This window comes from Gossypium arboreum, chromosome 7 (assembly GCF_025698485.1).
Source record: "Gossypium arboreum isolate Shixiya-1 chromosome 7, ASM2569848v2, whole genome shotgun sequence".
NCBI lineage: Eukaryota > Viridiplantae > Streptophyta > Magnoliopsida > Malvales > Malvaceae > Gossypium > Gossypium arboreum.
Window position 1 is genome coordinate 90804973 of NC_069076.1, and position 19106 is coordinate 90824078.

A 19106-nucleotide genomic window follows, 5' to 3' on the forward strand; every position below is an offset into this window, starting at 1 on the left:
TTTTTCACTTAAAAGATTAAACTATTATAAATTTATGTTTCGGTGATTAAATTTCAAAATATTATAAAATGATAATTAAATTATTCAAAAAATTATTTAAATCATTAAATTGATAATTTTTTGAAAGTTCTATTAGTGAGCTTCAAATAATGATCCGACTATTAATACAGTTGTAAAATATATACCCTAAATTAGCTTTGATCTAAAGATGAATATTGGAGATCGGAGAATAAAATTATTTAGATTTTAACTTATAAATTCGTGATATTCAAAAGTATTTCACAATAAAAAATTAAATTGGAGAAGAGAAAAAAGAGAGCTATCAATCGGTAGAGTCAGTACGAACATAGAATACCACACAGTAACAATTTTAATAGCTCAATTACTTAAATGAGAACTTTGAATAGTTTAGTGATTATTATGTAACTTGTTAAAATTAAGTAGTTAAAACAAAACTTACTAATAAATATATATATATATATATATATATATATATTAAACTTAAACTTAAACTTCCTAATAACTTAATAAGGGTAAAATTTATCCAATTCTTTGTTTAAAACTAGTTAAATTCAGGCTTTAATTCAATCACTCAACTTTCAAAAAATAACAAAACAGTCACCACTAACTATTTTTCGTTACATATCTAACGAAACTACCATTTTCCATCCCCCTCTCCCGTCTCTCTCCCTCTTCCCCCACCATCACTTTGCTAACCCTTTTCCCCCACTCTAATTCTTTCCCTCTCCCCCACCATCCCCCTACTCCGATTCTCTAATAAAGCATTGTTTATCAATCTGGATCCTTTTCTCTGCTACACAAAGGGAGATAGTCCCTACAACAACACAGCTAATAAAAATCGCACCACCTAACACACTATTAAGACCCATTTCACCTATATTTTTCCCCAAAAATGCAACTATACTGGCAAACACATCCGGTTCCCCATTTCTCAGTGGAAGAAGTGTGTAACGACCCGAATTTTACGGTTATCGAAAAAGTATATTTTCGGGTCTCAGTTTTCAAAAAATAGATTCGTAAATATTTATTAAAAAAGTATTTATGAAGCTAGTTGAGTGATTAATTAGAGTTTAATAAGGTGAATTAGCTTAAATTGAGGCTAATTAGGTATAAGGATTAAATTGAATAAAGTGTGAAAGTTAAATTATAGATTAAAAGAAAATATAAAGGACCAAAATGGCAATTGTGCCATTTTTTCTAATTTAGGCAGCAAAAGATGGAAAAATCTAAGATTTTTCTTAGAATAATTAATTTATTATTATGGTTATTATTATTTAATTGATATTAAATTATTACATTATTAAATAAATTAAAATAGTGACAAATGTGTGGTAATAAAAATATACATGTGTAATAAATATTATACATATATTTGTAATACATGTATGTATTTACTTATTATTTAAGCAAATATTATTATATTAAAATTATTATTGTATATTAATTAAATAAAGTAAATAAATAAATGAATTAAAGAAGGACAAATGTGTGATGATGGTTTGATACAAATGTATAATAAAAATACATATATTTGTAATACTTGTATTTAGTTATTAAATAGATAATTATTAAGTAAAAGATATTTATTAATTAAATAATTATATTATAAAATTTGTATGTAATAAGTAAATTAATTATGACAAATATATGATTATAAATGGATACATATGTGCTAATAATATACACATGTATAAATAATAAATAAGTATTACTAATTTAAGTGTAAATAATATATAATAGTTGAATGAAAATAAAAGAAAGAAACAGAATAGAAGAAACGAAACAGAGAAGAAGGAAAGAAAGAAAGAAAAGAAAGAAGAAAAGGGAAATTGAGGGTTTGAAGCTTGAAGGGGAAATTGAGGGTTTGAAGCTTGAAGTTTAAATAGGTAAGTCAATTTAGTCCTTTTTACTTAATTTTGATGTTTTAGAAGTTTTGGAATAAGGTTTTGATGAAATTAAGTTGATATTTTGAAAGTTATTAGATTTCTAAATATGGTTCATGTTGAATAAAATGATGAATTAGGGATCAAATTGATAGAAATTCAAGTTAGAAGTGATAAGGATTGAATTGTAAAGTAATTCATAAGTGTTATGCTTTAGGGGCTAAATTGAAATAAATTTGAAATTAGGGATTTATGGAGAAATTAGAGAGTTGAAACTTGGTTTTAAGTGATAGTTGAGTGAAAATAGAGAATAAATTGTAAAGAAAACAAGGTAGTTTGAATTGGGATTAAATTAGAAGTTATGTAAATATTGAGTTGAAATTGGAATAAATAAAATGAAATTGTATATTGATAAATTTTTAATTGTTTTAATTTCCGTAGCTAACATTATACTTGAAATCTCGGCTAAGCAAGAAAAAGGCAAAGTCGACGAGAGTTAGCTCGGAAATTACAATTTGTATTTCTATAATCCGAACTTAATATTTAATTATTAAATTTATTACTTAATATGTATAGAAAGTACTTTGACATGAATATTTAAATTAGAATAGATATCGGTTAGAATTGAAAAGTGAAATTATTTATTTATTGTTGAATTTTGATTGAACATTATGATAGTAATTGAGGTGAGAATTATTGTGTTATATAATTGAAATGGATTGATTAGGTATGTGTTAAATTTATTAAATTTATACGGATATATGTGATTATTGTGAAAATTAAATTTTTTATTGTAAAGTGAAATAAATTATATCGAATTATGAATATATATGATTGTTGAGATGTGTAATGATTGGAAACTGGAAAATGAATTAGAAACCCTATTAACAGTATCGGGCTAAGTCGGATATAGTTGGCATGCCATAGGATTGGAAGTGTTCAGGGATATTCCGACTTTGTGTCGATGAGACACTATAAGTGTCGCCTTCACATCTTGTTCGGATTCATTCGAAGAGGTACTTTGTACCTTCTTTATCTTTATTACTATTAGGATTTGTTCCGATGAGGTACTCTGTACCACTATTATTCTTTATTCTTATCTTTATCGTTATCACTATAACAGATTCCAACTCCGGCCGATGAAACACTGTATGCTATCCCGGTGTGCAGGTTGGATCCGTATATCTGTCCGAGTCCGAGTCATGTTAATAGGGGTAAATAAAGGTATTGAATAATTGGCTGCTACTGAATAACTGACTATTATTGGATAACTGAATGCTACTGCGTAAAAAGATTGTTACTGAATAATTGATTGTTACTAAATAATTTATCATTACTGAATAACTGACTGTTAAAGAGTGACTGGATATTATTGAACAACAAATTGTTATTGAATGATTGAATGTTATTGAATGAAACTGAAAAATTGATCGATACTGAAAATTATTTACTGATATTGAATAGTGAACAGAAGTATAAGTGAGACATATGAATGGAAAATATTATTATTTAAATGATTGTGAATTTATTTGAAAAGCTAATTGGGTTAATAGATGATAAAAATTGAATGAGTTGTAAAGAATATATCTCCTGAAATGAATAAATGAAAATTTATGATCATTAAATGATATTAAGTGTCTGTTTTACTATTTAATGTTTGGATTATAGAAATACCACTGAGTTCATACTCAGCGTACGGTTTGTTTCCGTATGCAGAATAAATAAAGCCAGACCGTTGAATCAGCATCCCAGGTCGATCCTGAATTCAATGAGGTAAAGCATATTAATTATTGGGAATGACATGTACCCAAGATGTCTTATGGGAGTCATTTAGATTGTCAATGTAATGATGAAATAAGTAGAATAAGATTCGGTAATGATATATGGTAGGAAATGGCCTATTTGGTTTGAATTTAAACCATTGATAATGTAAGTGAAATATTTAAAAGAGATCCATCATATAGGTTTATAAATTGCCTAGATTGACATGTTTTAAGTAAGTATGATTGTGACTTAAGGTGATTGAATGATTTGGTTTTGGATTGTTTGGTGTTGTTGAATTGCAGGGTTGGTAAATTTGATACTAAGGCTCATTTTCAGTCCACGCGGCTTGGCACACTGGCGTGTGGCCAGACCGTGTGAGATATATGGCTTACACACGGGCGTGTAGTTAGGCTGTGTGTCCCCTGCATCTTGAATTTTAGCTTCGAATTGAACACACGGGCAGAGACACGGCCATGTGTCTTAGCCGTGTAGAGGACACGGTCTTGAACATGGGCGTGCGATACGGCCGTGTGAAAATTGCGCTTTAATATTACAAGTCAAAGAGTTACACGGGCTCACGACACAGCCGTGTGATCTAGTAACATCGCCATGTGACACGGTCGTGTGAGACACACGGGCGTATAGGTATTGTTCATAAGAAAAATTCGTAGTAATTTTAAATTAGTCCCGAATTGATTCTATTGTTCATATTAGGCATCAAGGGCCCATTAAGGGACGATATCTTAAAATTACGATGGGTGTAAACATTTATTTTAATTAATGTCTGTATTGAACTGTACTGACCGGTAATACTCAGTAATCTTGTATCGTGACGGTTTAGAGTTAGGGGGTGTTACAGAGTGAAACCCTAACACTAGTTGGAGGCAACCTAAACAGATATGAAAGCTTTTCCAATGAACAGCAAAAGTAATTCGTTGTTGTGTTGCCTAACAGATAAAACAAAGTAGCAAGCCAAACACCCAATACTACATACCCTGCTATCCTAAATTCTTCGCAACCACAATAGAAAAACTTAATGTAATCAAAGAATCCATCCGAAGAACATTGGGAATGAAATTTCAAGAACTCACATATGGATTAGCAAAACCCTTATGATCAAACAATCCATAACACAAAGCAGGGTTGCTCAAGCTTACACTCAAATCATTCTCTTGAGCATTCTTATCAACTAAATTTGATGAATTTGTATCAAGTTCACTAGTTTTTGTATGAATATCACTAAAATGATTACACCCATTAGTGAATCCAGGTCCTTGAGTCACATGGTTAATAAGCCGAGACAACTGGCGAATTGAGGGTTTCTTAATAAATCAATCCGGGTGTAGAATAGGAAAATCAGAATCAAAGCAAATAATCTATTGAAAATTCCATGAAATCTGAGATTTTTTAAAGCGTAGACCCAACATACCCAATCACCTTCATATACCATCATCCCTACCTCCACCACCTGCTTCCAACGTCATTCATTCTCCGGTTATAAGCCTGTGCCACCTTTCAATCTCGTGAAAACGCAACCGCTTGGGCGACAATAGTATAAGGCGTGACTACCTTGTTGTGCATAGCAATTGATTACGTGCCCACCATAATTTCCTACTAATATCACAAAATTCTTCCATATAACGACCTCATAGTTCCTTAATAAATCAATGAAACATTCCAGATAAGAACCTAATGCAATATTCCTTTGCTTCCCCCATAAACACCAAACAGCAGCAGCCTTATTACACCTTAAAACAGCATGTGTTTCATCTTCCACTTCTGAACAAGATTTGCAGGCCAAGCTGCATTGAACCCTCCAATCCAAGAGACTAGTATTAGTCGGCAAAATTTTCCGCAAGGCCTTCCAAATAAACCCCTTCACTTTGGGAGGAATACAAAGCTTCCACACTGACTTCCAATTCACCTCTATCAAACAATCCTGACTATTAAGATATAAATGACACGCAGCGTGATAACCCGAGTTCACTGTATACCCTCCCTTCCTATCAAAGTGCCAAATTAGTCTATCTCTAGCCGCATAAATCGGAACAGGGATTGAAGCTATAGCTTCTACCTCGATCAAAAAGCTTCTGCATATCCCACCCTTGCCCATTTGGAAGTATTAGATTCCTAACTTTAAGTCCCTCCTCTACTCTAGCACTTCACCTCTCCAGCAGGCAGGTATTTGTAGCCCCTCAGCAACCACAAAAACTTTCAAATAGCCCGATAACCATGTAAACTTATTAATAGTTTAATAATATTGAATGTAGTTTACCAAAATAAATAAATGATGAAAAATTGACAGGTGGCTTAAAGTAAGAGAAACTAATAACTGAAATTGGAGCTTATTCTTTTAGAACAAAACTACGAATTATCTAATACAACTCATCTATGGAGCAACACTGTTTGATTTTTTGTCTCCACATACCGGAAAACTTACAAAGAAGATGAAAGAGAGCATATGACAGTGAAAATACCAAGGTTAAATCAATGCATTTATTATGGGTATATTACTGGTACAACTTTTGGAGATCATCTTTGAACGTTGACTTTATCTGTTCCCTCTTTATTTTGAGTGCTGCTGTGACCAATCCTGATTCAGGTGTCCATGGTTCTGCCATCAGTTTAATCTTTGCAGGTATTTCAAATTTGTCTAGTTTTGCATCTTTCCCCACCTGCATTTTCAAAAAAACCAGCTCAAGTGTCATATAAAACATTAGAAAAGTTGTTATAATTTGTTTAATTAAATAATGTTTTATATAATTTGTGTTACACGAAACATTATAAAATTTGTAATAATTTGTGTAGTCAATGACAAGCTTATGATACCCTAACCCTCCACCTTTATTGAAGTATCCTCTGTATAGTTTACATCTAGCTCACTCTATTAAAAAATAAGACAAATTAACTCTTTCACGTTAAATCAAAGAATAAACTATTTAATTATTATGCCAATCACCTTAATTTTTAACTATATAAATAAATAAATAATTTTAATAAAAGCAATTGCGGTTCGAGAATTTTAGGAGCTCAAATTAAATTTTTAAAATTTTGTGAGGTTAGTGAAAATTTTAATTAAAATTTTCAAAAAATAAAAATAAAAATAAAAATTATAATGAGGTTTTCAAATATTTGAAGGGTTCAATTAAATATTTTAAAAATTCAACGTAGAAATGAACTTTTACAAAATTTTGAGGCATAATTAAAATTTTCTAAAAATTTTAAGGAAAAATCATTTTGAGGTCAATTAACTCTTTAATCTAAAATATCTTTAGTTCAAAATATTATAACCAATTTTTTTAATAAAAGAGGCAAAATACAACCTTAACTCTTAGTATAAAAATTCAAAATATATAAAAAATTTCCAAAGATTAAAATATGACATTGGTCTCTACTCTTTACAAATTTAAAATTTAATCCTTGTACGTTTAATTTCTAAAATTTTAGTCCTACTTTTCAGATTTCGATTTCAAAATTCAGATCAACTGTTTGTTAAAATTTGTTTGTTGAATACGCGTTCATTAAGTCATTTCTTAGTTACTTCGTTACCAATGAGTATTTTTTTTTTTTTTCAAAATGTCATCAACAAATTTAACAACAAAAAAAAATTAAATGTAGAGGACTAAATTCTTAAAATAAAACTAAGTAGAGGATCTTATGACATTTTAACCAATTCTAAAATGTAGAAAAGCATTTTTTAAAACAAGTCAGATCCAAACTACTCATGTTGTAGGTTGATGCCTAAACTAATGAGAAACCAACGATAGGACTAGATTTATATAATATCAATACTCTCTGAACCAATTTAGAATCTCAATCATAATTTTTAAACCAATTTAAAAATCTGAATCATAGTTTAAGGATGTCAGGGAACTTAATCCAAAAAGATAATGAACTGACCTTTGAAAGTGATTTTTGGACTTCACTAACAGTTTCAGCTTTGCCACACAGTTCTGGGAAATCTTGGTACTTTATGCCAGCTTCTACTGCCCACTTCTCAAGAACGTCGCGTGACGGAACAATCAAAGCCACACAATAGCTGTGGAAGGGATCAGCATGCACCATCAAATTGTCGACAAACTTGCTCGACATCAATGCCGCCTCAACCTGCAATCAGCATTTAAACAAAATGAGCATCCCATCCAGTATCAGCAAATGAGTACTCGGTTTTTTAATAATCACCTTTCCGAGAGATATATACTCTCCATGTTGAAGTTTGACAATGTCCTTTTTCCTATCGATAATCTCAAGACATCCATCAGGATGAAATTGTCCGATATCCCCGGTGTAAAACCAGCGCATGCCCCTCTCATCGACCTGCAGGTGCAAGTGAACAACGGTTCATATAGTCAATACTTACAGGCTATGAGACCAACATGAACTTGCCTACAAAGCATGGAGCTCACCTTGTAAACCTCATCAGTTTTCTCGGGATTGTTGAAATAGCCATGAGTTACAGTATGTCCCCCAACAACAATCTCTCCTCGAGGCATTGGTTTGTCGGATATTGAATATCGACCTTCCTCCCAATTGACAAGCTGAAGAAATAAACCAATTCCAACATATCATACATCATGAACCTCGAATAAATACCAACACGAGCAACTAGTAAATGTTAATTTGAAAGCTAAAGGAGTACTTCCAGCGTTTTTTTTTTCATTAAAAATACCAACACGAGCATCAGCCATCCCTTATGCGGCATACCTTAAGGTAGCAACAAGGAACGGGTGGCCCAACTCGGCCTATAGTTGTGTCATCCCACTCAGTGAAAGCACTTCCAGCACATGTTTCTGTCAAGCCATATCCTTGACATACGGGAGCCCTAATGAAGAAAAGAAGATATGTATCAGTACCGGAACAAATGAGAGAAACTAATTTATCATCGAACTATACAGGTCTCTTAAGTGAAGAGAATCATTACCCCATGCAAATGTTGATGAAGCGTTGGGAATTAGCAGATAAAGGAGCCCCACCAGAGAGCATAAGTCGTAAGCGGCCTCCTAGTGCAGCACGTACCCTTTCAAAAACAATAACATCCCACAACCATCTCTCAAGTCCCCAAGCACCAAACCAGCTTCCTTCTATAGATTGCAGTCGACGTTTATAAGCAATATCAAAAAGTTTCTTTGCTAATCCTCCCTTCTCCTCAACCTACATGAAATAGAACCAATTAGGCAGTTCGTTGTTATCCCATATATAAGGGAGCTAAGAGCAACACATATCTAAGGGACTTAGACCAGTTCGCACCTTTTTCAGAACTCCATCCCGAACACGATCTAATATAGCTGGAACGGCTGCCATCAGAGTAGGCCTCAATACAGAAGCATCTCCCTTAGTCCCTCTCATGATTTTACTAGAAGTATCAGTTAGTGTCAAAGGTGAACCATAGCCAATTGCACAACCTGCAGTCAGCATCACTGACTGGAGAACAACACAGAACCGTAAGAATAATCTTGATGCCGTTGACAGGCAACCAAAAAAAAATTGGATATGAACCTACCTCAGCTGCCAATTCCAGAACATGAGCTAAGGGCAAATATGCCAAGTATACATCATTCTTTCCGATTCCTGGGATCACAGTCATAACCGCTGCAGCAAGGGCTACAATGTTTCCATGAGTTATCATAACTCCCTAAATCATAAAAGAGTTACATAATGTTAGCCTATTTAAACAAATAACTACGACACAACTAGTTGCTCAGTTGCAAAGGCCAATTGGCAAATTTGCTAACATTGCTGTAGGTAGGTCCCTAAGCTTGCACATACAAACAAAATACTTAAGATAAAAAAACTAAATTTAGAAGCGAACCTTTGGCAGACCTGTACTGCCACTTGTATACATAATAACTGCTATATTGTCCTTGGAGGGTAGACTAGGCGGAACAGGTGCTCTTTCCCCAAGCAACTCAACTTCATGAAAGGACGAAACACTCAAGCTACTCATACTTCCAAATACACCAGAAATATTGGCAGCTTCATTGTCTTCAAAGTAAATGATACTTGAGATCGTCTCCAGGCTTGGGCGTATTGCAGCCAACTTTTTTAACTGCTTGGATTCACAGATCAAGGTTGTTACCTGTGTCTGTCATAATAAAAACACTGAATGAGGACAAGGAGCATTGTGAAATGAGAGATGAGAAGCAAGTAAGACAAACAATATTGTAATCATATAATCACATTGTACATACAATAGAACATTTAAGAGCCGACAAATTCAGGGTCGTAAAGTAAACAAACTTGATAAATTTCTCACCTCATTTAGGGAATGGATCAAGGCATCTTCACCTAGTGAAGCATAAATAGTGACAACTGTTATATTCTGCCTAAGGCAACCCTGGAAGTCAAAGAGATCTGCATAAAAAACTTGGAATAAGAAGTGTTAAAATTGAGGGATCATGGCAATACCTGTAAAGCAATTTGCCATTCTGCTCGAGTTTCAGAAAATATCGCAATACGAGTATCAACATCATGACCAAAATTAACAAGACCGGACGCAAAGTGACAAGCACGTTGATAAACTTCTCCATAAGTTTGCCATTCATAATCCCCAAGGTGTAGCTTCTCGAATTTCCTTCCATCACTAGCAGTAACAAAGTCCTTCTTAATTACTCTTCTTGTTCCAAGATAATGATTCCGTGAATACTTCTTACAACATTGGTCGAAAAGTTCAGCTATTGTAGTGGCTCCTTCCCAAGGAAACTGAAGCAACTCAGTGGTTCGAGCATTGCGCACAGCATAACCTGTTTCACCACCCACTTCGACTGGAACTCCTCTTTTTTTCCCTTTTTTCTTTCCCATGATAGAGGAAAGCAATATGGGTACGATCACAGCAGCAATAGCAGCACTCACAATCCCGTATGTTCCATATTTTTCCCCAAATGATGACAAATAATCATCGACATGAAATTTTTTTGTCAAGGGTTGGCTGAGGGTTGTCGCTTTGGTATTCTTCATTCTGAATGTTTATATTGAAAGCCTATATCATTCCTTTACAAGACCGGCCCAAAAATGAACTATAAAATACACAGAAAAGGTTAACAACTCGATCAAACATCCAAGTACCAGAGAATTAAGCTTTCTAATCAGAAATTCTTCCCAAAATAAGAGGCCTACGATATTAAACTATTCATGACTAAATCAAAGGTATAACGGTCTTGCCGATGAAGGCACAGTTGAAGTAGCAAACTTGTTTTTCATCAACATCATAGACTAGATTCGAGTCCTGTGTCAACCATCCCCTCCCCAAAACTTTGTAATGATTAAAAACAAAGCATAATGGTATTGACAGTCCTTTGTATAATGGCTTACAGTTTGACCATGGCTAAAAAACAACCAATACGTATGTAAATCCAAAATAATATGAATGAAGCTAAGAACATGCAATTGTATATGGCAAACTAAGATAAATATATTATAGAAAAACAATAAGGCATGATATAAAGAAGAATTGAACTTTATTTCACGTTTTGCAGTAAAAAAATGGCTAATTTCCCATTTCCACTATAACTTCATCCCTGAATGTATTAAATATCATACATGATGAAACAATAAGAACAAAAAAATTGGTTCATAAAACCCAGATGTAAAACAGCACATCATGATCATAATATAAATAAGCTTTTCTAATAATTACCACATCAGTAAAGTCAAATTCCATAAATCCAAAATAAATAAATAAGACTAGTGGTCCTTCAATCCTCGTAAAAACAAAAACCCAGAAAAAACAAAGCAGCAAAAACCAGCGTTCACTATATTGAGAAAAAAGATACAAAACCTTGATCAAATCCCAGATTATTGTAGCAATCAAACAAGGTACAAACCCAATTCAAAAGTCATCACTTTTATATGTCTAAAATCAAACTAAATCGACCCCAAAAATTTTCTAGAAATGACTATCCAAAGATCATGAAAAGTCGTCACCTTTACATGTCTCTAACAGCAAACTAAATCAACCAAAAAAAGAAAAATTCTAGAAATGACTATGCAAAGATCATGAAAAGTCGTCACCTTTACATGTGTTTAACAGCAAACTAAATCAACCCAAAGGATAACTGGCAAAATATATTCTAGAAATGAACTCTAAAATGAGAATATTGATGAACAAAATATGTGCTTAAGATTTCTTTTTTCTTTTTTACCTTCAACACTGCTTTTAAACTTGGAGAAGCTGTGAGAAGCATAAAGAAGGGAGGCAATGCTGTTTTAGCTTGCGTATGAATGAAGATTGCAGTGTACAAATACTATGAAATATCAAAATTGAATCCATTAAAATAATGGAAAGGATAAGGAAAAGGAAAAGTTGATGTAACAGATATTGTTTCCATAAAAGGTATATAAAATGATTTGATTCGGTTCGATTTTGTAAGCTATGCCGGTGAAATTGCCATTGAAGCTATTATACTTGGTGTTAAATTATATTATATTTTATTTTAAAATAAATAAATTAATTCTATTAGATTAAAAAAATAAATTAATCGTTTTGTTAAAAATTTATCGATTTTTATGATAAAAATGATTTATGTACATCAACATGGTGCACACATGATACATCACATATTATTGTATGATTATTTCGTCAATTTTACCCCTTTTTAACTATACAAATGAATAAAATTTTAACAGAAAAGATCAAGTTGTTGTTTGATTTAATATGCAGAAATTAATTTACTCATTTCTTGAGTGGAAGGGACAAAAAAACAATCTAACTTCTAATCCATAGACAATACTTTTAGCAAATTATGCAGCATAAACTAATGTTTTTAACATAGTTTAATTTGAGTAATATAATTTTTGTATTTTTTAAATTTTAAAATTTCATGTCTAACTCAATTATTTAAGTTAAATTCGATTATTAATCTAATATAAATTTTGTTCATATTTTTTAACTTGATTATTTTTAGTTCATATATTTTTTAATTTTTAAATTTTAACTAAATAATTAATTAAAATTTCAAAATTTTTTCTAGTGTTATATGAAAATAATAATGTGACATAGTATTACACATAAAATAACATATTTACCATATAAAATTTAAACAATAACAAAATTTAACTTAATGAAATTAATATTTATTGTTTCGGTGATTAAAATTTTAAATTTTAAAAATATAGAAAATTAAAACCCATTAAAATACAGAAGTTAAATTCAAAAATTAGGCAAAATCTAAAACTAATTTTAAATTTTAAACATTTTGGGAGAAAATATCATTATCATATAGTATTTTTATTTTAAACAATTTGAATTACATAATCAAATATTAAAATTTATTGATTTTCTCAGTTTTAATGCACTTTGAAACGGTCACCCGGATTTCGGTTGAGGGCAATTTGGGTATTAAGAGAAAAATACAACTTGGAGGGAAGTACAAGGGAACAGTCATTACGCCACGTACATTTGCAAAGGAGTCATGAGCTGGTCGGTAACACGTGGCGTAAACGATGACGTCCTTTGAACCAGCCACGTGTTTTTTAACCAACAATAGTGCATACATGTTTCCATAAGGTTGTTGTCTATATGCTTCATTTTGATACATTAATTTGATATTTAAGTGTTTTTGTTTCAATTAAATATTTAAATTTAATTCTATTTTAATTAAATTAATTATTTAAATTTTGTTTATTAATTCAAATTACTACTTAAACTTAATTTTTAATCCAAATTAATACTTATTTGAATCAATTTAAACTATAAAACTAAATTCAGATACTAAAAATTATATTTAATCAATTATTAATGAAGACATGAACAAAATAATTACAAAAATGAAATGTAATTTTAAAATTATAATAAATAATATTTTTAAGATAATTAATTAATATACAATAATATTTAGATTTCACAAACGTACAATTAAAAATGTGATACATGTCTCCTTTATTTATATATTTATTTATTTTACTTTTATTGAGACATATATCACAGTTTCAATTCAATCGTGGAATTTAAACTATGTATAGGATGGTTTTTTTAAGATTAAAGGTTGCAAGTTTATATTTTGATATTATATTTTTAGTAACTTTTTTAACGATTTTATTTCTAAATTTTATACAAACTATTTCAGAAATTACTGATGTTGGCACACCACCCTATAGTTTGTAATAAATGATAGTGTTTATTCTTACTTTTATTTATACAATTATTGTTTATAAAATAGGATATCCAAAATATAAAATAACTTCTCAAATTTTGATATTAAATCAATTACTTTTTCTTAAAATAAAATTAATTTAATTTCCATTGAATTTAAAAGTTAATAACTAAAATAATCAATCACGATATTCATATTTTCCGTCAATTATACATAATTTAATAATATACTATCAAATTTAACTCTTAAAATTTATATATTTTATCAGTTAATCTTAATTTAACATGATGTGCAAATATTACAAATTAAATTTGTTAAATTAAGATTAATTGACAAAATTGAGTTGAATATGTTAAATCATGATCGAATCATAAAATAAATAAACACCAATAGTTAAATTTATTATTATACCAATTAAAATTATATACAATTTATAAAAAATATTGTCGACATTATTAATTATCATTAATTAATTATTCTCAAAATTGATAAAATTAAATTTTTAAAAATCAATTTACTTAATATCTAAATTAAAAAAAAAAAACAAGATCTTACCATTTCTCAAATTATGAAACTTCAAAATGATCGTCATATACCGTCACAAGAAAAAATCGTTATCAATAAAACATAATCAATATTGAAACGTATAAAGCCTAATTATTTTTAGTTGTTATCCTTAATACTAGTTACCAATTAAAACCTACAATTTATTAAACAGATAATATATTTTTAGCCCTAGATCTATTTTAATATTTATATTTTTTTATCTACTTTAATCCTTAAACTTTACAACTAGATTTTTTTTTTTAATTTCTAAACTTAAACTAAAATTGATAATATAACCAATATTATTAGAAGAAGATCAAATTTAATAGATCAAGACTTGATAACTATAAACAATCTACAAAAACAGTTGAACTAATTAACTAAAATCTATTTTAATTAATAAAATTAAAACCAATTGAACAGTATTAATAAAAACTTTCCATTTTAAAAATTTAAAACAAAATTTGTGATCTAATTTATTCAGCCACTTTATATTTTTCAAAATGGATTTAGGTATAAAGTAACCTAGAAACCAGAGGTTTTATTATTATACCTTTCTCAAACACTTCCCATTCAATAATATTATTACATGCTGTGTATATAAATTTGAAATTTTATACTGTTATCTATGCATTTAAGAACTTATGTTAAATCTATGAATATTAAAAAGTAATTGTTCCAAGTAATAATCCATATTCTAAATCAATCAACATTTAAATTTTAAGGATTCTAATCAAGTCCCGAGTATTAAGCTCATATTTTCAAAAACGTCGATAAAATTTTTATTGCATGAATAGCATATTAAATAATAATGTTATTAAAATTGAAGGACTTCTCTTAACTAATCTAAATTACCCATGCAATAAATACACCGTGACACATTGTAAAAGGGCCAAAACAAAATTACAAATACTAACATAAACCTAATTGCCCAATTCATTAGTCAAATATTATACTAACCCAAAATTTCAAAAAATAAAAATAAAAAAATTCACTTAGTAATGTAAGTTGCAATTAATTCAAAATAAAATGAAGAGTTGAAACATAATAGCCACTTAATTTCAACATAAAAAATTTTCATGACAGTTGGGAGTGATAAAAAAAAACCATAAAACCTGAAAGAACAAACAATAGCTGCTATTGAAGCCACAGTAGGGCAGAGCACATGCATGTGTCACAAGCCAAGACTTGATCTAATGCTTCAGGTAGCTTTGCTCACGGGCAGACCATGACACATGCACGGCCATGTATTCGCACAAGAAAAACTTGGTATATAGTTGAAAAACCCATTTCAACTAAGCCCCTGCTTTACGATTCTCTAGCCAGCCCGGCATACATTCCCAAAAGCAAAGATGCGGTCACCATGTAAGTTGTAAACAAATTTGATGCACTTAGTTATTCTATGTGCCGCCATTAACATACAAAGGCCCACACTAAGAAAGCCATCTCACTAGTTAACCAACATATATCTACAAGCATGACTAGCTATCTAAGATGAACCACTACTCTTAGTCCAACATAAACTAAAAGGTGAATATAATTTTTGGATCCTTTGATGACATGGCACAATCTCAAAGTACAATGTCATCAAACTTCTATATTTTCCAAGTTCAAGACCAAAATAGATCTAATTACCGAGTTTTTAAGTACCAAAGTGAACCTAGTTACCAAGTTCAAGAACCAAAAATTACATTAACCCTAAACTAAAAACTGAATATTCGATAGTTCTCTTACTAGTGTAGCTATAGAAGCAACAGATAAACAATATGTTGCTTCAATTCTTTGTTTTTTAACCTTCCAAGTACACTCCAAAGACATTGAAAAACTTTTAAAAGATTGAAAACATGGCAATAAAGGACATGTTCTTGTATCTAACATGATTGAGCCCAAGTAACGTAACATGGATGCCTTTGCTACTTGTGAAAGTTACCTAGGCCTTGAGGTTTGCATACGAGGAAGAACTAGAAACTTTTAAAATGGAAAGCTCTATACGTCAAACAGCAATCTTAGTGTGTAATTCACTAAATGTTACATTCACACCTCAATAGTCATTCTAACCAAAGCTTAAAACAAGTCTTCACAAACTACAATAAAACCGACAATAAATAAACTTAAAGTGAAAGATAGAAGCTCTACTAATATTATCGAGTTTGTTTGCTCTACCATGAGTAGCTGCAGTTCTAGTTTGATGCTTGATCTAACTTGGGTTTTCACTAAGCATGCAAATCTAAATAGATTTGATCTTCTAGATAGTGACAACTTGCAAAAGTGCACAGTGCCTATCGAACCATGTGATGAGATTGAAAACCTGGGGCAACTTTTATGGGAGATCTTAAACACGTTCTATCTTGCATAAGGATGATAGCGACTACTGCCTCCGTATCCTGATCTACTACCATATAATCCACCCGGTCCACCAAAACCAGCACCCGGGCCTGAATCATAATTACCACTAGGGCCTGAACCACTGTAACTTCCATAGCCTCCACCTCCACGTCCATATGGACCTATACCAGTCCCACTAAGCCCACCAGCATAGGAACCATATCGGCTAGCATAACCAAATGATGGATCTCCGCGGTAACCAGAGAAACCACCACCACCACCAAACCCCCCATAACTACCACCAAAATCGGCAGCACCACCACCGTAACCACCATAATCTCCATATCTACTGCCAAAACCTCCAAAAGACCTATAAGGACCAGGGCCAAAACCACCATAATCACCAAATCCACCATAACCATCATTGTATGAGCGTCCCCTAGATTCACTACCATATGCAGGGCCAGGTGCTGGGTTTGAGGATTTCTTTGGTTCAGCCTTCTTGATTTCAACCTACAACAAAGAAGTAAGTTAACCTAGGTTCCCTGCACCAATACACTATATTGACAGCCTGCCTTGACAAGAAAAGAGTCATGTAATAACAACAATAAACCTGCGATGAACTTAGCAAATTTGAAATTTGAAAAACTAAATAAAACCCAAAAAACAATGAGAACGGTTATTTCCATCAACAGAAGAGTTTGATATGCCACTCCACATTGTTTCTGTGCAAAATGATATACACATTTGATTACATTAGATTGCATAGGGAGCCATTGAACAGAAGTACTCACCCGAGTACCCTCCATATCTATCATGTTTCCATTGGCCAGCATATTGTCAACAACTTTTTCATTGTCAAACACGATAAACCCGAAACCCCTAGAACGCTTGGTTGCATGGTCACATATTATCTCATGTTCCACCACCTTTCCATACTTCAAGAAGAAATTCTTGAACTCGTCTAAAGATTCGAAGATCAAAAAGGAAAATCAATAAGTAAACAATATTTGCCAGTTAAAAGCATCAACACTCAATGTCACGGAAGAATGCCTACGTATATATAACAAATATCAGACCTTCAGTAACTGATGTTGGAATCCCACCAACAAATATTTTCTTTGTCTTGAAATCATTCGACTGTGAGGAACCTTTCGGAACAGTTCTTTTAATCTCAACCTGTGCCAATAATCAATCCATCAAGCAAGATTTTAAACACTTGATAAAGCTCACAAAACAATATCAATACAACTTCTCCATGAATCACAAAACCTATATTACAACTAAATCTACCCCCAAAAAACAACCTTTAGCTATCACTTCCCAAGCATCAAATTGCAAAGAACAGTTTTATTTTGGCTCCTTCAATTCAATTAGTAGAATATTAACAGTAAGAAGCTTAGCTCTGCTACACAACTTAAATGCAAACGAAGTGACAGCCACCAAGAAAATCCGAAACCAAAAATCAAAATCCAAGTTGTAAAATTTATCAGACCCCAATACAGTTAAAAGGGTTTTCCTTATCTCTCTTCAAATACATGGAAAGTGAAACTTTTGCTTACTTGTTTGCCATTAATAACATGATCCTCTTGCATAACAGTGTCAACAACAGAAGGATCCGCAAAGGTAATGAACCCAAAACCACGGGGCCGACCCGTATGTCGATCTTTCATTATAACGTAATCTGTTATTTCCCCATACTTTTCAAAATACTTAGTAAACGTCTCTGAAAAATAAACCCCCACCAACAAGAACCCAGAAAAAAAAGTCAGTAATTTGAGGAACATTCATCAACAAAAAAAACACGTAAAAAAAAAAGCTCAACTAACCCAGAGTTGTGTCTTTAGCTAAGCCTCCAATAAATATTTTCCTGCACAAAAAAAAAAAGAGATTCAATAAAAACCATTAAATATTGAGAAATAGAAAGAAAGGGGGGAAAGGGTATAAATTGATGTACCCAGGGCTAGCACCATCGTTGTCGTTGCCCTTCCTGGAACCCATGAAAGGTTGTTTTTTGTTTTTCTTTTTTTGAGATCTGAGGCGGTAAAAGAGAGAATTAGGGAAGCGATGCTGGTGCTTTTAAGATAAGCTCTATTGTAGGTTTTTAGGGTTAGAAATAGATGGTTGAAGAAGACATGTAAAAATCATTAAAAAATAAAAACCTGTGACTCCTATTTCCTTTTAATAAAGGATAACTAAAGGGTAAATTTCAGCCAAAATTATTAAATTATTAATAAATTTATGTTTTAATTATTTAATTTTAAAATATTACAAAATATCAATAAAAATATTTAAAAGTTTGCATTTAGTCACTAAAATATTTATTTTCTTTCTTTTTCTTATCACTTTAATCAAAGAAAAGCCTTGAGCATTTATTATTTTTCCAGCTTATTTATTTGGAAAACAATATATGAATTAATTTATCAGGAGAATACATTAAATTGTTAGTAAAACAAAACACAAGAAGCTTATTATGCAA

At 31.4% G+C, this 19106-nt stretch overlaps 2 protein-coding genes across 4 annotated transcripts; both read right to left on the minus strand.

Moving 5' to 3' along the window:
• Window positions 1-5978: 5978 nt before the first annotated feature.
• Window positions 5979-12031, minus strand: LOC108454336 (long chain acyl-CoA synthetase 8). Of its 3 annotated transcripts, none has more exons than XM_017752763.2 (12): window positions 11807-12031; window positions 10074-10681; window positions 9922-10002; window positions 9478-9750; window positions 9169-9300; window positions 8916-9089; window positions 8590-8819; window positions 8373-8490; window positions 8075-8206; window positions 7851-7985; window positions 7569-7775; window positions 5979-6343 (listed from the first exon to the last, which is right to left on the minus strand). In XM_017752763.2, exons 2-12 carry the CDS (start codon window positions 10620-10622, stop codon window positions 6179-6181), a joined length of 2196 nt encoding a protein of 731 aa, XP_017608252.1. In that variant the 5' UTR covers window positions 10623-10681; window positions 11807-12031; the 3' UTR covers window positions 5979-6178. The 3 variants fall into 3 exon arrangements, with proteins under 3 accessions (XP_017608252.1, XP_052886848.1, XP_017608261.1); XM_053030888.1 differs by having other exon boundaries at window positions 10074-10623; window positions 11807-11985; XM_017752772.2 differs by having other exon boundaries at window positions 11676-11816.
• Window positions 12032-16271: 4240 nt separating this feature from the next.
• On the minus strand, window positions 16272-18810 carry LOC108456099 (heterogeneous nuclear ribonucleoprotein 1-like). The gene is made up of 6 exons (XM_017754699.2): window positions 18585-18810; window positions 18457-18497; window positions 18190-18353; window positions 17707-17806; window positions 17422-17591; window positions 16272-17140 (listed from the first exon to the last, which is right to left on the minus strand). Exons 1-6 carry the CDS (start codon window positions 18626-18628, stop codon window positions 16646-16648), a joined length of 1014 nt encoding a protein of 337 aa, XP_017610188.1. The 5' UTR covers window positions 18629-18810; the 3' UTR covers window positions 16272-16645.
• Between the last annotated feature and the right edge of the window lie 296 nt (window positions 18811-19106).